We start from the raw sequence: 20,333 nt of genomic DNA, 5'->3' as shown, positions 1-20,333 counted from the left end.
CCATGGCTAGGTGCTCAGGGAGACCGGTAGGGCACCAGTAGCCTCGCCTGACATAAGTGGAAAACGCCAGGCAGGTTACTCTCATGGTCAGCACCTCCATTGAAAGGGAGACGTTGAGGATCACGCCCAGATTCCTGGCAGAGGGCAAGATGTTAAGCTGCACCCTGGCCAGGCTGGGCAAACACACTTCCTGTTATGCCACCTTCCTCCCCAGCCGAAAGGAGAATCGAAAGTGGCAGTCCAAATAAAGTATTGTTCAAAATAAACTTGATGTCTATTTCATTGTTTGTCTTGCACAGTGATCATGTGAATTATGCACCAAATAAGTATCTAGGTTCCATACCATATTTTTGGATATTTTTCTTTTTCAATGGTGCCCCTGTATAATAATACATATGTCAAAATTTCAAATATTTGTCATAATCTAGGTGGTATGATGTAATTTGTTGGATTATATTCATATTATTTTATATTTGTATGTTATATTTACTACAGGAAAAATGATTAATTACTCAGGTTTGGAACATATGATTTTCTAGTCATAGATTGAAATATTTGTTTTGTATCAACTTGCTATATATATATTATTATACAGGAGCACCATTGAAAAAGGAAAATATCCATAAGCGTGGTATTAAACCTAAGTACCCATCTTTAACCACTCCTGCGGAGCGGATTAAATAAAGCCCTAAGGGCTATTGGGGAGGAGTTAGGGCGGGCTTTGTCCGTGATAAAAACTCGAAGGGGCGAATCAGGAGCTGCAAAGCGGCTCCTGATTCGGCCCTACGAGTGTCACTCTTGGACCACGCTGCCAATGGGGAGCCGCGTGAAATGCGCCTTCCCATTGCCTGCTTTCCCCGGCCTTGCCCGCCATAGAACTCCTTTCCCGCCACCCACCAACAACACGCTGGCGGCTACGTCTGACTACCCCCCCATCCCCAGCTCCCTTCCTGCCCCGCGCTGCTGCCTCCGACACAAACAACCCCCCCACACACACACACACACCACCACCCACCTCCCGCCCGCTCACACCCCCAACCCTCCCCAGACCCCTTCCTGACACGCCACTTCTTCAAGCTACACGCAAACCCACCCAGCCACATGTTCCCCCAGCCACCCGCCGCCCGCTAACCCCCCACCCTCCCAAGACCCTTTCGCAACCCGCCACGGCGCCCCGACGCCCACCCGTCACCTCTCCCCCACCCCCTGTCCCCGCGCTTCCCACACACACACCAACTCACCCCCCGCCAGAGTCCCGCTCCCAGACCGCACTCACCTTCCGCCGGCCCTCCTGCTCCCTGTCCCTCTCTTCACTTTCGCCTCGCACACATGAACCAGGCATACGCGGACTCACGCGCATGCCTGGTTACTCATGCCGACGCCCCCCCAACACCCCGCTCCAGCACGCATGCCCAGACTCCCGAGCATGCGTCCTTCCCTTCCCCAACGCCCCCCCCTCCAAGCCGCGCGCCTTAACTGTCTGCCCCCAGCAGCTTCCCGCCAACCTCGCAGGTAGGATGCACTCGCCCTATGCCCCTTTTTAAGCCCATTTTTATAAATGGGCTTTTCTCCTAGTTTGATGCATAATTCACATGATCATTGTGCAAGACAGACTGCTTTATTTGGATAGCCACTTTCGATTATACTTTGGGCTTACATTCTCTTTGAATCGTCAGCCTCTCGCTATCTCTGCCTTCCTTTCCAGCTATAAGACCTTTGTCTTGGAGGGGTTGAGTTTTAGGCAACTCTATTCAAGCATTCCAGCTATGGCTTCCAAACATCTGGCAAATGTTTCCCAGGGTGAGCTGGAGTTCAGGCAGCCATCCATCAGGAGATAGAGCTGAGTGTCATCTTCATCTGCATACTGATGACAACTCATTCCAGACCAGCTTGGCCAGAGGACACGTAAAGATGTTAAAAAGCATGGGAGAGAGAACTGCCCCCTGCGGAACTCCACATGGGATTGGAAGGGGCGTGATAACACTTCCCCCACTGTGACCCTCTACATCCAGTTATGAAGGATGGAGATCAGCTATGGAAGGGCTGTCCCACATATCCTAGCCCTGGCGAGGCGATGGGCTAAGAGCTCGGAGTTTGCCAACAGGTCTAACATCATGAGAATAGCTGAACTACCCCATCCAGCTATGCCAGAGATCATCCGTTAGCACAATCAACACTATCTTCATTTTGTGGCCAGGATGAAAACCTGACTGGTATCGATCAAGCGCTGAAGCTTCCTCCAAGTAATGCCAGGAGCTGATCTGTGGTGACCCTTTCAACCATCTTGCCCAGAAATGCAAGATGCGAGACAGGTTGGTAGTTGGCTGGGTCCTGCAGATCAAGCGATTATTTCTTCAGCAAAGGACAAACCACTGCCCGCTTCAGTGCCTCTGAGAACTCCCCAGATGATTGGGAGAGGCTGATAATATCCCTGAGGGGGCCTCCTATCCACTGGTCGCTTGATTGGAGCAGCCAAAATGGACAGGGATCAAGGGGGCAAGTGGTCACCCTCATTGACCCTGGCAGTTTGTCCATTTCAGTTAACGAGAGCTGCCTGAAGCCATCAAACATCCCTCAAGATGGCCAAGGGTCCTTCAGGTCCTTTGCCTTATCAAGCCTGGCAGGTAGGTCCCAGTAGAGCGACAAGAGTTTTTCAGCGAAAATGCTCGCTGATGCCTCACAGCTAGGATATCAGTTGATATTCAGTGCTTAAAACCTTCTCTCCCTTTACTTCTGCCTCTAATTCTTTGATACCCAATTTTACCCTAAGATTTCTAGGTAGCATCAGTGGTTCAAGGTGCTTCATCATCTGTATTATATAGCTAATAACAGCTCTTTTTGTAGGAGTGGTACAGCTATTATCATGCATGCCTTTGTAATATTTAGGATTGACCTTTGCAGTTTACATGGAGCTGCACTTTGTCAGGTGTGTTTAATATTACATAGGTATGCTTTCATATAGGTGCAAGTCTTTTTTCAGATAATTGCACTGGTGGTTTGTCTGCTTCTGGATATCATTCTAAGTACTGCTGCTTATCGGTATATCATTAAATGTTCAGAGATATGAGCTAAGGAGTGCATCTCCCCATCTGATAATTCTGCAGCTGAAATTTGTAGGGGGAACCCCCAAAACAAGTTTCATAATTTTTCCTTAAATCAGTGACAGCATGAATTGAGTCTTTTATCTGAAGCCACAAGTGATTGTTTGGAAAATATTTCTTCAGACATAGCTGTATAGAAATTAGTTCCTGCTCATGTATGTGCCACAGCAAAGTTACAAATATTTCAGTGTTTGGTAACTCAGGTGTTTCTGTTGTGCCTTATAGGATTCCAAGCAACAATCAGTGCTCCACATATGGTAAGTTTTAAGCTTGGCTACTAGATGCCAGCCATTTTTTGGCAACTATTTTAATACTTTATTTAGTATTATTTACTTTGGGAGATGGGAGATGGAAATTTCCACAGTACAAGTATCAGTATTTCAGGAGACTTATGTAAACTCTGAATGTCATTGTAATGGAACCTACAGTGCACAGGGTGGTCTTGATAGTATTTGAATTTTAATACAGAATATAGAAACCTGGCATGTTGAAGTGGTAAGGTACTTTCATACTCAACTTTTTGTCTGCTGTTGAGAGTATTCATTCAGTGTTTATTCTAGAAAATCCAAACATTGTTTCTTGTAAGCCATAGCATTTTCATGTCCTCATGTTTTTTCAAGAACTGGTTTATCCATTTTTTAAAAAAAGCTTCAAGTGCAGGTGTAGCAAAAATATTCAGAACTTTAGTCCTAAATTTGGAAACCGTTTTATAAGCCATCTGTCCCAGCCCTTGTTTAATACTTGTAATAGAAACTCTTCTGATAGATGAAGACCTCCATTGGTTCCAGTGTCATACTGTTGTTACCATTATTTATTTTCTCTGGGATTCTGACTTGAAATCTACCCTCTTGTAATGCAAAATAATCACATGTGGTCTTATCTTGGAAGAGGAAAGAATTAATCTTTGTCCTCTTTCACATGCCCTATTTAACTCTTTCCCTTTGATGTTTGAAGCCTTATATCATTGTAGTGTGATACTGTTTTCTTACTTGGCTTCACGACAACGTTTTTTGACTTAGTTAGAGAAGTTGTGGAACCCCCTTCCTTCCTGCTACCTGCCTGTTTCACTACTTTTTCTTTCATAAATGAAAGTAACTAGGTACAAGGATAGCAGTTTCACCAATATCTTCTTACTTTCTTTATTGCATTAAAGTATTTCTGTGCAAAATTTATAGATTACTATATTGAACCTCCCTTTCAAGGATTGTTGCCTTATCATGGCAAAGGGGCTTGCGTAGCTCAGTGAAGCTATGAGCTATGCCGTGCAGGGCCACCCAAGACGGACAGGTCATAGCAGAGAGCTCTGACAAAAGTTGATCCACTGAAGAAGGAAATGGCAAACCACTCCAGTATCTTTGCCATGAAAACTCTATGGACAGTACCAAAAGGCAAAATGATATGATGCCGTAAGATGAGCCCAGGTCGGAAGTTGTCCAATATGCTACTGGGGCTAGTACGAGTAGCACCAGAAAGAATGAAGCGACTGGGCCAAAGCCGAAAGGACACTTAGTTGTGGAGGTAACTGGAGGTGAAAAGACTTTTATTCCATAGGAACCTGGAACGTCAGATCTATGAATCAAAGCAAGCTGGACGTGGTCAAACAAGAAATGACAAAACTGAACATCGACATTTTAGTAGTCAGTGAACTAAAATGGACAGGAATGGGTGAATTTAATTCAGATGACCATCAGGTATACTACTCTCTCAGTATACTAATCTCACAGAAGAAATGGAGTAGCCTTCATCATCATAATCAATAAAAGAGTAGGAAAGCAGTCTTGGCATACAATCCCCAAAATGACAGAATGATCTCAGTTCGAATCCAAGTCAAACCATTCAACATCACAGTAATCCAGGAATATGCCCCAACCATTGCTGCTGAAGAGGATGAAGTTGACCAGTTCTTTGAAGCCCTACAACACCTTCTAGAAGCAATGCCAAAAATGATGTGCTTATCATCATGGGGGATTGGAATACTAAAATAGGAAGCCAAAAGATTACCGGGATAACAGGCACGTTTGGCCTTGGAGTACAAAATGAGTGCCTGAAGAACTATGGACGGAGGTTTGCAACATTGTACAAGAGGTAGCAACTAAAACCATCCCAAAGAAAAAGAAATGCAAGAAAGCAAAATGGCTGTCTGAGGAAGCTTTACAAATAGCTGAGGAGAGAAGGGAAGTGAAAGGCAAGGGAGAAAGAGAAAGGTACACCCAATTGAATGCTGAATTCCAGAGAATAGCTAGAAGAGATAAGAATGCCTTCTTAAATGAACAGTGCAAATAAATATAAGAAAACAATAGAATAGGGAGGACCAGAGATCTCTTCAAGAAAATTGGAGATTTGAAGAGAACATTTCATGCAAAGATGGGTATGATAAAGGACCCAAATGGTAAGGACCGAACAGAAGCAGAAGAGATTTTAAAAAGGTGGAAATATTATACAGAGGAGCTATACAAGAGCGAGCTTAACATCCCTAATAACCACGATGGGGTAGTCACTGACCTGGAGCCAGACATCCTGGAATGTGAAGTCAAATGGGCCTTAGGAAGTCTGAGCAACAATAAAGCTAGTGGAGGTGACATCATTCCACTGAACTATTCAAAATCTTAAAAGACGATGCAGTAAAAGCACTACACAATATGCCAGCAAATTTGGAAAACTCAACAGTGGCCACAGGATTGGAAAAAGTCAGTTTACATTCCAATCCCAAAGAAAGGCAATGCCAAAGAATGTTCAAACTACCGCACCATTGCACTCATTTCTCATGCTAGCAAAGTTATGCTCAAAATCCTACAAGCTAGGCTCCAGCAATACGTGAACCGAGAACTTCCAGAAGTACAGGCAGGATTTGAAAGAGACAGAGGAACTAGGGATCAAATTGACAACATACGCTGGATCATGGAGAAAGCTAGGGAGTTCCAGAAGAACATCTACTGCTTCATTGACTATGCTTCATTGACTTTGATTGTGTGGAGCACAACAAATTGTGGCAAGTTCTTAAAGAGATGGGAATAGCAGAACATCTTATCTGTCTCTTGAGAAACCTTTATGCAGGTCAAGCAACAGTGAGAACCGGGCATGGAATCACTGATTGGTTCAAAATTGAGAAAGGAGTTCGGCAAGGCTGTATCCTGTCGCCTTGCCTATTTAACTTGTATGCACAGCACATCATGAGAAAGGCAGGGTTAGATGAGTCACAAATTGGGATTAAGATTGCAGGGAGAAATATCAACAACCTCAGATATGCAGATGATACCACTCTAATGGCAGAAAGCGAAGAGGAACTAAAGAGTCTCTTGATGTGGGTGAAGGAGGAGAGTGCAAAAGCTGGCTTGAAACTCAACATCAAGAAAACAAAGATCATGGCATCCAGCCCTCTCAATTCCTGGCAAATAGATGGGGAAGAAATGGAGGTAGTGACAGATTTTATTTTCCTGGGCTCCAAGATCACTGCAGATGGGGATTGCAACAAAGAAATTAAAACACACTTGCTCCTGGGGTGGAAAGCTATGGCAAATCTAGACAGCATCCTAAAAAGCAGAGACATCACCCTGCCAACAAAAGTGCGTCTACTCAAGGCTATGGTCTTCCCGGTTGCAATGTATGGCTGCGAAAGTTGGACCATAAGGAAGGCCAAGCACTCAGGCTTTTGAACTCTGGTGCTGGAGAAGACTCCTGCGAGTCCCTTGGACTGCAAGGCGAACAAACCGGTCAATCCTAGAGGAGATCAGCCCTGACTGCTCCTTAGAAGGCCAGATCCTGAAGATGAAACTCAAATACTTTGGCCATGTCATGAGAAGGAAGGACTCCCTGGAGAAGGGCCTAATGCTGGGAGAGGTTGAGGGCAAAAGATGAAGGGGACGACAGAGAATGAGGTGGCTGGATGGAGTAACTGAAGCAGTAGGTGCAAACTTAAATGGACTCCGGGGAATGGTAGAGGACAGGAAGGCCTGGAGGATCGTTGTCCATGGGGTCGCGATGGGCCGGACATGACTTCGCACCTAACAATAACAATATTGAACCTGAAAAGTTTTGTTGAGCAAATAAAAGAGTTGGGGCAAGAGACAGGGAGGAGGATGACAAACATGAGGATGAATAAAAGCATTATCAAAATTCAGGAAGGAGAAAAAACAAAGTCAAATGATGGTACTATTCAATCGAGGAAGAGGCTACCAGAGGACAACTGAGTGAAAAGACATCTTTGCATGGCAGCTGCCTCCTCCTCTTTAGTAAACAGTTTCTGCACTGTAGCAAGTTGCATGGAAAACGACCCTCTCACCTTTCTCCTGCTGTGGCTAGCCTCCCTGATATGTTGTTCTTAGGTGATTGGGGAGCCCCAGGAACAGTAACAGCAGGAGGTAAATAAAGAGAGTTGCACAGTTGATAGATATTCATTTACATAGTGAATCCTAGCCTAAGTCTTTTCCTTCATTTTTGATTTCCTTCTAGTTTCTAAGATTCTAAGGTTAGCAAAGAGTAACTATTCTCTTTAGTTTAGAAGGGGGGACTTCTTTTATTTCAGCACAAACTATTTTAAGACATTTTAATTATATTACTTGTTTCATTGTGTAGCAAGAATGAATTTCAAGGTATTTCACCAGCGAATTAACTGACACGAAGGGGGAGATCTTAATATTCTTAACAAGGGGAATGGAGACCCCTGAACTTAAATCTGGATGATAAGTAAGTGGGGCAGGTAGAATCTTGTGCCCAATCAAAATTATTTTCTAATTTTTAACTATCCTGTTTTGGAAATATAAAACATTACTGAAATTATTTGCTTTTGCACCAACATTTCTCTCTGGTTTGAATTATATATGGACGTCTTCATAGAAAAGCCCATATTGTGGGCAAAACAAGTGTACCTATTAAAAAAATTTTTTTATTTCTTTTGGATAGCATGCATATGCTCTAGAACTCCTGTATGACCAGTTATATGACGGTGCCAAAGCCCTTGATGTAGGTTCTGGAAGTGGAATTCTAACTGCCTGCTTTGCACGTATGGTGAGAATATTTGTTCTTCTTACTTTTGGGAAATTTTATAAAACTCATTGTGCTATTGATTTCTGCTTGGACGGTCCTCTGCTTTCATGTTATAGTGGTCAAACTTAGAATCATAGAGTTGGAAGGGGCCATATAGAGCCCATCTTGTCCAGCCTCCTGCTCAATGCAGGACCAGCCTAAAGCATCTGGGATAGTTATCTGTCCAGCTGCTGCTTGAAGATTGTCAGTGAGGGAGAGCTCACCAACTTCTTAGGCAGTCAATTCCACTGCTGAAATACTCTGTGAAAAAATCTCTGCCCCCCTCAAAGTAACAAAGTTCAAATACTTAAAAAGAGCAAACACGTTCCCTCTCAACTGCCTCTTTTCCAGGCTGAACATTCTCAGATTCCTCAGTTTGGGCCCCAGGCCCCCAGATCATTCTCATCACTCTCCTCTGCACTTGCTCAATTTTGTCCACGTCCTTTTTGAAGTGCAGCCCTCAGAACTGCATACAGTACTCAGTACTCCAGGTGCAGTCTGACCAATACAGCGGGACTATGACATCTTGCGATTTTGATGTGATGCCTCTGCTGATATAGCCCAAGACTCATGTATTGTAGTAAAGTCCCCTGAAAATCAGCAAACTCAGAACTTAAGCAAAAAAATCTGAAGCTTTATTTACAGGACAGGAACATGCAGCATACACAGCATCACAGTAATCAAAGATACTTTATGGAGATAAATCCCCTCCCCCCATAATAGAATATGCATGTCTTAGAGTTCACACAGGAAAAGTTTTATCTTCAAATAAAAATGCAAATCGCAGTTCTCACCTAGGAGTGAGAACATTAGCCCAAACATCATTTGATTTTGAGTCCTTCAGGCCTAGGAACACAGTAGCACAGGAAAGGCACAGGAATATTCCAGTGAAGGGGCTTATGAGACTTTGGTTAAGCAAAATGGAAAAATCATGGAAGGGAGCCATGTGGAGCCTGTCAAGGGAGCCTGTCAAGGACTGTATTTGCCATCTTTACTGCAGCATCACACTGTCTGCTCATATTTAGCTTACAGTTCACGAAATTTTGTTCATATACACTGCTATCAAGATCTGTATTTCCCATCCAGTATGCATGCTTCTCATTTTTGTGACCTAGATGTAGAACTCTGCACTTATCCTTGTTGAATTGCACCTTGTTATCATTTGCCCACTTTTCCAACACATTCAGATCTCATTAAACTCTATCTTCTGGGGTGCTTGCTACTCCTCCCAATTTTGTGTCTTCCTTCCATCCCCTCAACTACATCATTGATAAAAATGTTGAAAAGTACCAAACCCAGTACAGAGCTCTTCAGTTCAATGAAACACCATTGACAACTACTCCTTGAGTGCAGTTTTCTAACCAGTTGTCAACCCATCTTTAAATCCTGAACAGTTGAACAGTATTTTATATATTGTTTTAAATTTTGTGTGCTACACATCCATTATATTAGTAAAATTTATAATAAAGTTCTCTCTATATATGCACACATATATATTTTTTTGTCCTGGAGAGCCAGTTGTTATTTACCGGCAGATCATCACTGGGTATAATGCTCACACTAGTTACATATGGGAAACAGGCTAATAGATCCCCCACCTCTGCATTAAGTTAGGCCTCCTTGTAACTCTATCCTTATAAATAGCTACACAAAGTTTGGTAGCTCAGTACATCGATTGATTTTTATTATAGGTTGGTCCCAAAGGACAAGTTGTAGGAATTGATCATATCAAAGAGTTGGTAGATGACTCGGTAAATAATGTCAGAAAAGATGATCCTTCGTTGCAGTCTTCCGGAAGAGTGAAGCTGGTTGGTGAGTACTAAAGTATATTTAAAAGTTTAAAATTATGGTTGCTTGATGCAGACTTTTAATTATTTTGTGGTATGGACAACTTGAAGCCATAAGACTAAATGTCAAGTGTACAAATTCCAGAGGGGTAGCCATGTTGTTAATATAGTGTAGCAAAAATAATACAGAATGCACTCTCACCTTAAAAGACTGAGAGAACCAGCTGTGGTGTAATGGTTAGAGTGTGAGACTAGGATCCAGAAGACCCAGGTTCAGATCTTCACTGTACTGTGGAAACTTCCTAGGTGACCTTGAGCCATTGACTTTTGCTTGGCCTAATCCACCTCACAAGGAGGTTGTGAGGAAAAAATAGAAAAGGCAAGAATAATGTCGCCTTCCCACTGGAGAGAAAGCAGGATAGAAGTATTTAAATAAAAATTAAAAATGGTGTGAGCTTTTGTGAATCAGCGCCCACTTTCTCAGATGCACAAATATTGCATATATGCCAGTTGAACAAAGCACTTCATGGCTCATGAAAGCTTGTAGCACAGTTTTATTGCTTGGGGGACCGAAAATAGCTTACAACAATTTCCCTTTCTACATTTTATCCTTACAAGAACTCTGTGAGATAGGTTAGGATGAGAATATGCGAATAGCCTAAGGGCCACTCTGTAAGCTGCTATGGTTAGAATGGGGATTTAAATCTGGATCTTCCAGATCCTAGTTCAGATCTCACACTGCAACACTGTGAATGGCTCTCAATAACTGTATTAGTCTTTAACGTTTTGTTGTTTTGTTCAGTTTGCAGAAGAACATGCTTAGCCCCATTACAGCAGAATTTTCAGTTAAATTTGCTCAGGTTTGTAGCCTTATGTCCTGATTCTACAGTTCATTTCCCTCAGTAAGGAGTTCATTGGATTTGGTGGAAAGATATTGACAGGAGTAATATAATCCTCCCACATTTAGCCTTAGCCTTATTCACTGGTATGGGTCCTTTTCATTATGGCATCTGAATGGCAAAGTTTTTTCATATACAGTCTGTTGTATAACTCTGGCAACTACAAGGACACAGAAATTTAGAATCTGTCCACATGTATGACTGTGTAGTTGGGGTTGCAGAGCTGGGATAGCTGGCTTAAATGTGTACCAGTCAAAACTGATAGTATAGAAGCGCAGAGATTTTTGGTTGTGAAGAAGAAACAGTCAACCTTTTAGTCTCTTGCTTCCCCCTTCTATGTGAATTGACTTCATTTGTGTTGTAGTGGCATGAATCATGATTAGCACTGCAGTCGTTGAAATCAATGAGACTTTCATCCACATAAGTACTAGGATCTAGGATCTAATTGTTGGTTGCCTAGCAATAACGAGTTCTTAATTCAGATTCAGGATTAACAATATTTCCTGAAATATGAAAATTCTTGGAAAATAGTTTACATTGTACATTATATAAAGCTAATGCCCTCAGTGGCTAAAATTCCATTGTGACTTGACTGGCTGTGAAAATATTAGAAACTTGTCAGTTGCATACGTTGAAAGCAAGTGTAGCTTATTTCATATTGAACAACTGTAGAATATCTCATCATTTTTAATATTCCAAAAATATTGTGATAGTAGCATCCCAGTCTTTACAGGTGTGCAGTCCTGCATATTGGGTAAGGCAATACTGGAAGTACCTTTCCTTTTCTAAAACAGCACCCATTCATCTAACTTAGAAAGGTACTTCTGGCTATTCATTGACCATCCATGTCTTTGAATCCAGGTTACTCATTCCTGGTCAGAATCCCTGGTGAGGATATCATTACAATGTAGTTGGATAGTTGTGTCATTTCCAACAATGTGCAAAATGATACATTTAGAATTTCAGCTATGAATTCAGTCCTTAATCAAACTACCAATAATATTTTTAAGACAATTCATTCCTGTCTGTAATTGTTGTTCTTTCAGTGGGGGATGGAAGAATGGGATATCCAGAAGAAGCACCATATGATGCTATTCATGTAGGAGCTGCTGCACCAGTTGTACCCCAAGCAGTAAGTTACTTTTGTTTATATATGATGCATTTTTAATTGAAATACATTTTAAAATTATATTGGCAGGCAGGATAGCCTAAACCTGCTGTGAATGGTGGGTTCTCTAACTGGATTTATATTAATAGAATTTTATTTAATCCATTGAAGTACTTGATTTGGTAGGTATGCTACATTTATGCCAGTTTGAGCTCATGTTTCCAAGAATTGTAGGAATTAGAAATATAGAGCTTGCCTGCATACTGAATTAGGAAAGGTTGGATATCCGTGACTGAGAGATTATGTAGATGATGATCAACAAGAATCCCACATTGTCCATTGAGACCATATTGTATTTTTGTGGTAAGATGAAAAAATTATAAATATTAAACTGCTACTGAAACTGTCCCTTTCCTCCCTCACATTGTTACCTTGGCGATGAAAACAGGAACAGAATATGCTATGATCTGAACTTACTATATTAAATCAAGATCTGCAGATGTGTCTGTTGTAGTTTTATATAATGGGTTAGATACAAGCTCCCATGAATGGAGCTGACAGAAGGAGATTGTCCCCATCTTTTCTCATCATTTTCTGCTACCAATAAGGTGACCATCAGAAACAGTATAGTGTGTAGCACAGGAGGCTGAAGCAAGAAGGAGGAATTAGCAGAAGTTCATATTCCACATATCACAAGTTGAGGAAACTCCATGAACAGAACACAAATGCTAGATATGGGAAGGGCATGAATTTTGACCTATTTCATTTTTAGTGTCAACCCCCAATGTCATGTGGCATATGGTTCTTGAGAGTTCCCTGACCCTTAGCAGCAGCAGCTTTGTGGAGGTGATGGAAACAAAGGGCAGTTCAGGGAGTAAGAAGTTAATAACTGCAACTCTGCAGCCATGTTATTTGCATGTGCCCAAGTTTATTTCCACATGGGGATCTCCCTTGATGGATCAGAGCTTCTCCCTTTATTATGTTGTGTGGTTAAAAATAACTGAAAGCTTTCTGATTTTGCTCATAGCTGAGTGCTTGAACATTGGTATTTACTAATACTCAATTTGACTCATTGTTTATTATGACCAATAATAAAATGTTGTCAGAAGCGACACTGAACAAACCTCTCATGAAAATACATATACTGAATAATTCACTTTCTTTCTTTTTTTAAAATTACAGCTTATAGATCAGTTGAAGCCTGGTGGAAGACTAATATTACCCGTTGGACCTGCTGGAGGAAATCAGATGCTGGAACAGTACGATAAGCTAGAAGATGGCAGTGTCAAAATGAAGCCTCTGATGGGAGTGATATATGTGCCTTTAACAGATAAGGAGAAGCAGTGGTCAAGGTGGAAGTGATTTTCTGTTCGACTTTCTTCTTCCACACACTTACACATACAAGGTGAAAGGGTCTTGATTGTTACGAGGGCAGCATTTAAGGCTGCATTTGCTATTGCTGCTTTCTGCTTTGCTGTACCACCAAAAGCAACCTGTTACATTTCACCATAAGGAAGTTCTCAAGTAAATGCTTAAAATGCATGGATTGCACTTTAATTATTTATGGCTTCTTGAAGTTTTGTAGTAGTATTTAAAAATATTGCCTCCATTTAGAGGCTGTGGTGTATCCTTGATTTAAATCTCTATCACTATTTTTTGGTTAGATTTTGGTAGGTATGCAAGGTAGGTGAAATACTATGGAAGAGAACCTTGTTTCACCTCACTATTACTTTAATTAAAGTAATGCACTGCTGATAGGAGTTCAAGTCAGTAGAAAGTTAGAAACCATTATAGAACACAACATAATGGTTAAGAAAGCGACACAAGCCAAATGCTTGTTTGCATTTTTCAAAAGATTCTTCCTTTGTGTTCTACAGTGAATTTTTTTCAAGATGACTCTTTCCCTAGTTCAGTAATCCACCAATTCTCGGCTAAACTGAATAATTTACTGTGAGCGAAATCAAAGCTTGCAGGATGTTGATGATTTGCAGTTCAAAGCAAACGCAATGGTCAGCTCTAAAAATACACAGATCATTAGCAAGCAGATCTGTTAAGCCACCAGTCCCACTATGCTGTTTGAATAAAAGTATGTACTTGGCTTCATTGATGAGCGTGCACATGTACTCAGTGTACTCTTCTAATGCCATTTCACTTTAATATGTTATACAATTGTGTTCAACTTGAAGTTTTAACAGTTACAATTGTAGAGACATCTGTAAAAAAATAAACTGATTAATTGTGTTTGACAGCCTTCTGCTGTAGCCCCATTATATTCGGAGAGTGCTATTGAACTGCCATGTAGAATGCAAACGTCTTATGAATTAATTACCTCCTACCAAAGCTGTACAGAAAGCTTGCTTCTGTTCAGAGACCAAAGTCTACAGACCAAGTTGCTATGTAATTGCATAATAAATATATCAAATTCTCAGTGTTGACCCAATTGTGGATCCTTAAATCCAGAGACTAGAGCTGAGAACATATACAACAGATCTTTCTACAAATCTGTGAAAAGCCCCAGGTTTATGGGGAAAAAAATCTGAACTCCCTCCTAAATAATAATAGCAGGGCCAATAACTTTAAGCTATGAGATCTCAGTTGTTATTGTGGGAGTTGCTAAGCAACCACAATAGTATTGCCTCCTTCAAGCATTGATTCCTGTTCATAAAAAGCAGGAGGGGGAGGTTGGTTTTGGAGGGCAATTTTTTTAGGGCAGGGCCTGCCAGTAACCACTGGGCTTACTTGCCACAATCTGGTTTACATGTGACCTAGGCTTTGCTGCTTGCTACTGTTCAGCATCAGCCACCATATGAAAGCCAGTGTGGTGCAGTGATTATAGAGTTGCAGACTAGAATATAGAACATAATGGGTTCAAATCATCATTCTACCACAGTGCTTACTGGGTGAACTAGGACCAGTCACTCTCTCAGCCTAACCTATATCACAGGGTTCTTGTGAGGATAAAATGGAAGAGAGAAAAATTATGCAGGCTGCTTTGGGTCCATATTGTTGAGAAAGGCAGGTTATACTATAAATGAAGCACAAAATAAATGCAGCTGAAGATGAGGTGCAGCTAAAAGGTTGGTTTATGGGTGTGATGGAAAAAAGGATGTAGGGAAAGGTAAAGCTATGGGGGCTGCCAGGAGTAGTTAAAGAAATAGTTGGGGAGGGGTTACAGGGGAAAGTGAGGTACCCCCCCCCCCAAAAAAAAAACCTTGCAGGTTCTCCATTGCACAACTGTACCTTGCCCAGTAGCTGGAATCACACAGAACTTTCCCCAGGAGAGGCTGCCAGGGGAATGGAAGGTGGGAAAGCTTGAAGACAGGATACATAAAGGCAGGTCAGCTGGTGGATGCAAAGGAGAAGAGGAAGCAGGAAAATGAGAAGCTACAGAAAGATCAGTTAATGGGGGAAGGTTTAAATTCCCACTATGCCATTGAAACCTCTTGGGTGACTTTGGCTTCACAAACTAATTTACCTCACAAGGTTGTTGTGAGGATAACATGGAGGAAAGAATTACATAAGCTGCTTTGGGTGCCTTTGGTGAAGAGAAGTGGAATATAAATGAAAATAAAGCTGAAGACTGGGGGATGGGGCAGAGAAAAGAAAAGATAATGGCTCACTGTAAATGAGGAGGGAAAGGATATTGGGGGCTGCTGGGAGGAGATAAAGAGGAAATGGTGTGAAGAAGATGATGCAGCAGAAAATAAGTGACTTCTTACCATAATGATTTATAGTGCTGATAGTAGTCATATAGCTACATATAAAGCTGCCATAAATTTGGTCTGTTAGTGTTTAGAAATTATATGCAATGGACACATGGTGCTATCATCTCCTCTAGTCTTAGTGATACTTTGAAGCTAGAAGGGAGAATTTGATAGGCTTGTGTGAGGACTACAGCATTGCTGTATATCTGTACAGTGTAGTGTGGATGAAGCTGAACATGTGGTAGTATCCATATGGCTGGTCTTGGGAAGGAGCTGGCATCCTTGTACAGGAATGCAACTATTGGTTGTAATAATAGTAAGAAGGAAGAATTTACATGAAAGAAGATATGATACTCTTGGTTATTTGTGAGGCTGCTTTGGTATGTTTTTCTCTGCTTTCATTACAGATGAAAGAATTGCATCAGTTTAACTTATACAATCAAGGAAAGTGGTGTAATATAATAGAAGTCTTGTTTCCTTAAAAACCTAATTATTAAGCTAATTTTTTGTGTTTAGATTGCAGTCTTGTAATTAGCCTTGTGGTAGAATTTAAAACAGTCTTACTGAAAGACTTCAAATAGTAGTTCAGTCTAAAAAATGATTAATTAATGGATTTTCCTGAAGATGGCTAAATCATGCAATTTCTGTAAATTCAGTTACTGATGAAAAAATGTAGAATGATCAGAAGCCTGGGAGAGAGCTAGTTATGAAAATGTCAGCTAACACTTTTGGGGAAAACAAACTAATTCCTATTGTAGAGAAGAATATTTGATAGCTCTAATAAAGAATGATAGCATATAATACTGCTCATTAGTTTTCCTGTTTATGCTTCAGTTAATTGTATGTGGTCCTTCTCATGCTTGTAGGGATCAAACAATGTCTCCACAGACAGGCATCTTATCATGAGAGAAGTTGGATGTGGGCAAATTCACGACTGCTTTCTCTTAATACATTGTAATTTTTGCAGCACTTTATGATGGAGATAGATAATGGCTGTCACAAGAATGATTGCAAATATCAAGCCATGTAAGCATCAATAATCAGATGTCTAATATCAAAATGAACCCTTCAAAATAAAATGTAACTCTATTTACCATAATGTATGTGAAACTTAAACTGTTAGGAAGTAAGCAAAACAAGCCTACTGGTGATGAAACAAAGTCATATTATGTTAATGTTTCCTGGTTTCTGTAACATACTGGTTATGCAAAGCAGTGCTTTTGAAATATGTTACAAAAGGAACAGCAAAAGTTTTCTAAATGACAAACCCACAAGCCTACAGGACAATGATCATTATGTCTCAACTATCCATGCTGGTACTACTTTACCCTACATAGCATCCTGAGTTATGTTTCCTTCGTGTTTCTTCCTTCCTTTGCAGCAATTCTCTCTTATTTGGGGTGCAAATCCCCCAATTCATGACAGCTACCTCTTCTCTTTATGATCTCCATAGCAGTTCTGTATTGTCCTATAATCATCATATGTTTGGTAGGAATGTCTGTTCCACCATTAGTTGTTTAGGGGGCATAATGCTTGGTTCGCTGAACGTAAGCTGTGTAATAAACAGAATATTCCTATAGCATGCTGGGGCACTTGACAAGGCATCTTGCATTGTTTTGTGGCATATCTGCCCTATATATTGCAAAACTGTGATGTGTAGTTTTCCATACAAAGTCCCACGGACTTTAATGACAGTCATTCATTACATTTTGATGTGGAACACATCTTCTGGCTTGCTTGGTGAAACTAAGGTATTCATGGATGTCCCACCCACCCCAAGTGTGCCAGAAGACCCCAGGACATGGCCAGCAGTGGTGGCGGCTGCCAAGGAGGCCAGCCCAGCCCAGCCCTGGCAGCGTTGCCTGCCAAGTCCAGGGCAGCTGCGGGGGTGCCGCCCACTATATCTGGGGCAGCTGCAGCAACAGCACAGGCTGGGCCAGCTGCGGAGGTTGGGGCAGCTGCGGTAGCGCCACTTGTGAAGGACATTCCAGCCATGGCACTGCAAGAGCCCCAAAGGAGCCCCCACAGCAGCCAGCTGCTGGTCGCCCAGCTGGGCCAGCAGAGGACCAACAAATACTGTGGCCCTCCTGTAGCAAGAGGAAAGGAGTGGGGGGAGGTGTCTGGGTATATGTGTGTGTATGTGTGTCTGACGGGAGGAGGGACCTGGGACAAGGTCGGGGAAACAATAGGTAAGGGAGGAGAGGGCCGGGGAGAGTGGGGAGGGGGGGGGGGAGTCCGTGTCTCCATGTTTGTGCATGTGTCTGAGACATGGAGGGAGGAACCAGGAATGACGTCAAGGAAGTGAGAGGTAGGAGAAGAGAGGCAAGGGAGGAGTGGTGGGGAAATGTGTCTTTGCCAGCCCCCCCCCCTTATGTGGATGTGTTCCACATAAGGGGTGAGAATCCTTGTTGGTAGTTATTTTTTTGGTAGCTGCACTTAGAATTGTGAGCCTTCCAACAGCTTGCTTGAATTTTGCTGTTGTGTATGTGTGTGTGTGTTTGTATTGGGGGGGTCAAAATGCTAACTGCAGCATACCTACATGGAAGTCCTACTATGAACAGCGCATTGTTCTTTTATCAAATCACTGCAGGCATTTCTTTTCTTTTACTTATTGGCAGTGTTGTCAGCAGACCAGCTCAACAATTTCTCAAATATCAGATATCAGACATCCACATCTTAGAGTACATCTGCACAGGATTCAGGAAGGGGAAAACTGACATGTTTCAGTGTATTTGATTCCTGCAAACCATAAAACCTTGAAGCAGAGAATGAACTGATCATGTAGTCATGGACTTGAATACGAATCTAGGTAGTGCACAGCTCCTGCATAATATCTTCTTGGGTGGTCTTTCTCTGCATTCTGGCTTTCCCCTGAATTCCAAATGCAGAAAGTTTCTGTGTACGTATGCCTTTTAGAAGAGTTATGTTGTGTATGCTGCCATTCCATGCTGTAATGCTGTGAATGCAAGTGCTTTGGGTCTGGCTGTTTTGCATCTATTTCTACTGTGACTAACCATAACATATCTGACAAAACACAATATGAATTCTGTGTGGCTAATTGCTCTGGCTATAGAAGCAGGTACCTGCATCCAGTATATCAATCTTTGTCCTTGGCTTCAAACCTGATATAACTAATATATAGTCCTCCTGAGTTAATATCTGTTATGAAAGCTGAAGCAATCAGCAAATCTAGCAAGTATTTTTATAATTTACATAGTGCATCTATTGGGCCAAATGCTTTGGAGTCTGCCTAAGAGCAGACCATTTCCAATTTCTGGTTAGATGAAATATATTGCTTCAACCTGCTATGCAAATTTGATTTAACAGTGATTTCCTCTGCTCTGAGTTTACCTCTTTGTTCACCTTCTTAGTTGAACTGAATGTGTCCATCACCTTGATTAGCCCCTCCCCCATAGAAAGACAATAAGCAGCTACTGAGTCTGGTAGGCATTTAACCCTTCCCTGCCCACTTTCTCCTCTTCCTGTTGCTTTCAATACATTTAGTGTCTAGTAGTGTCACACAGATACTTGCACAAACAAAATCAATGGAAAAGGCAGAGCTATAGACTGGTACTACACATTAACTAAAATCAAATGTTGAAATTGACTTTTGCTATATGCATTGTTTTGTGGCAGCATTGAGAACTGGACAATAATAGTAAATGACCTACACAGACTACTCCTTTTTTCAAACAAAGCCATATATTTATTCAGTTAATAACTTTTTAACTGACACATCATTGCAACCAAATCTAATGTAGGGGTAGGACCCCCTGTTTCATAAAACCTATTTTGTTTTAATGTATATGATTCCTTTTAGCTTAATATCTTGAACAAACTGTTGTAATTTTGTTGGGCATCTGAAGATCAGTTTTAAGCAGTGGACTGGAAGACTGGGCTTTATAATTCTGTTTTCTTTTTGCAGGGATGAATTGTAAACGCTACGTCACCTGACCCAAACATAGTGTTAACAGTGGACTGCTCATCTCCAATTCTTAAAAAGCTTTTTCAAAACCAACAGCATTGCAGCTTGTTCTGGACTTTGTTACACTGTTATCCGCATGGAAAAGTGTGTTGTTTAATTTTATTTTGTAGTGGTTTAATGCAACTTTGGTAAACAACTGATGGAAAGTTAAATTGGGGTAATGTTTCATTTCAACATGCCCTTATTTTCACCTGTTTAAAGAAATGAAGGATATCTGCAAATAGACCTGCAATTGGCTACCTTTTATTTTTGATTGGGAAGCATTTTTGAACACTTGTTTCAGCTCCAGTGCGCCTCCATCCAACTGCTTATCTGCACTTTCTGGCACTACATGCACACTCAGAGATTCTTTGTGTTCAGCTGTCTCTTAGATGCTACTAAAGTGAGATGAACTTCCTCTCCAAAGCTTTCAATGTGGTGTCATAGAATAGCATGTAGTATACACAATCAGCTGCATTTCCCTTTAAGTACCGGACATGTATATAAACAGGCCAACAGAAGTGACAGCCCTTGATGTATAGTTTCCTGTTCAGGATGGACATAACTGACATAGTTCCCTCTCCCTTTACTTTTAGACTAATTTAGAGATTCAGAGTCCAGTATAGTTTTCTAGCTGACTTGCAGAATTGATGTACCTGATATAGCAAATACTGTGTAAGCTATGTCCTAATCATTGAACAGATTATGCAGTGCTGCTTTGCCAAATAAAATTACAAACAAAGAAAAA

The 20,333-nt window shown here is 41.3% G+C and overlaps 1 protein-coding gene across 3 annotated transcripts in view; it reads left to right on the top strand.

Annotated features, from left to right (window-relative positions):
- The window catches only part of PCMT1 (protein-L-isoaspartate (D-aspartate) O-methyltransferase), a 27,383-nt gene extending 7,050 nt beyond the window's left edge, over positions 1–20,333 (top strand). The window contains exons 3-9 of one of the 3 annotated variants that reach the window (XM_077350090.1): positions 3,327–3,358; positions 8,001–8,105; positions 9,815–9,935; positions 11,856–11,941; positions 13,100–13,269; positions 16,589–16,647; positions 19,547–20,333. In XM_077350090.1, coding sequence (XP_077206205.1) covers positions 3,327–3,358; positions 8,001–8,105; positions 9,815–9,935; positions 11,856–11,941; positions 13,100–13,269; positions 16,589–16,598 — 524 coding nt within the window. In that variant the 3' untranslated portion in view covers positions 16,599–16,647; positions 19,547–20,333. Of the gene's footprint in view, positions 1–3,326; positions 3,359–8,000; positions 8,106–9,814; positions 9,936–11,855; positions 11,942–13,099; positions 13,323–16,588; positions 16,648–19,546 lie in introns of all 3 variants that reach the window. The other 2 variants (XM_077350071.1, XM_077350080.1) reach the window with 2 other exon arrangements.

This window comes from Paroedura picta, chromosome 1 (assembly GCF_049243985.1).
Source record: "Paroedura picta isolate Pp20150507F chromosome 1, Ppicta_v3.0, whole genome shotgun sequence".
Classification (NCBI taxonomy): Eukaryota; Metazoa; Chordata; class Lepidosauria; order Squamata; family Gekkonidae; genus Paroedura; species Paroedura picta.
Note: the sequence above shows the minus strand (reverse complement) of the source record. Positions and strands in the feature narration are given on the sequence as shown.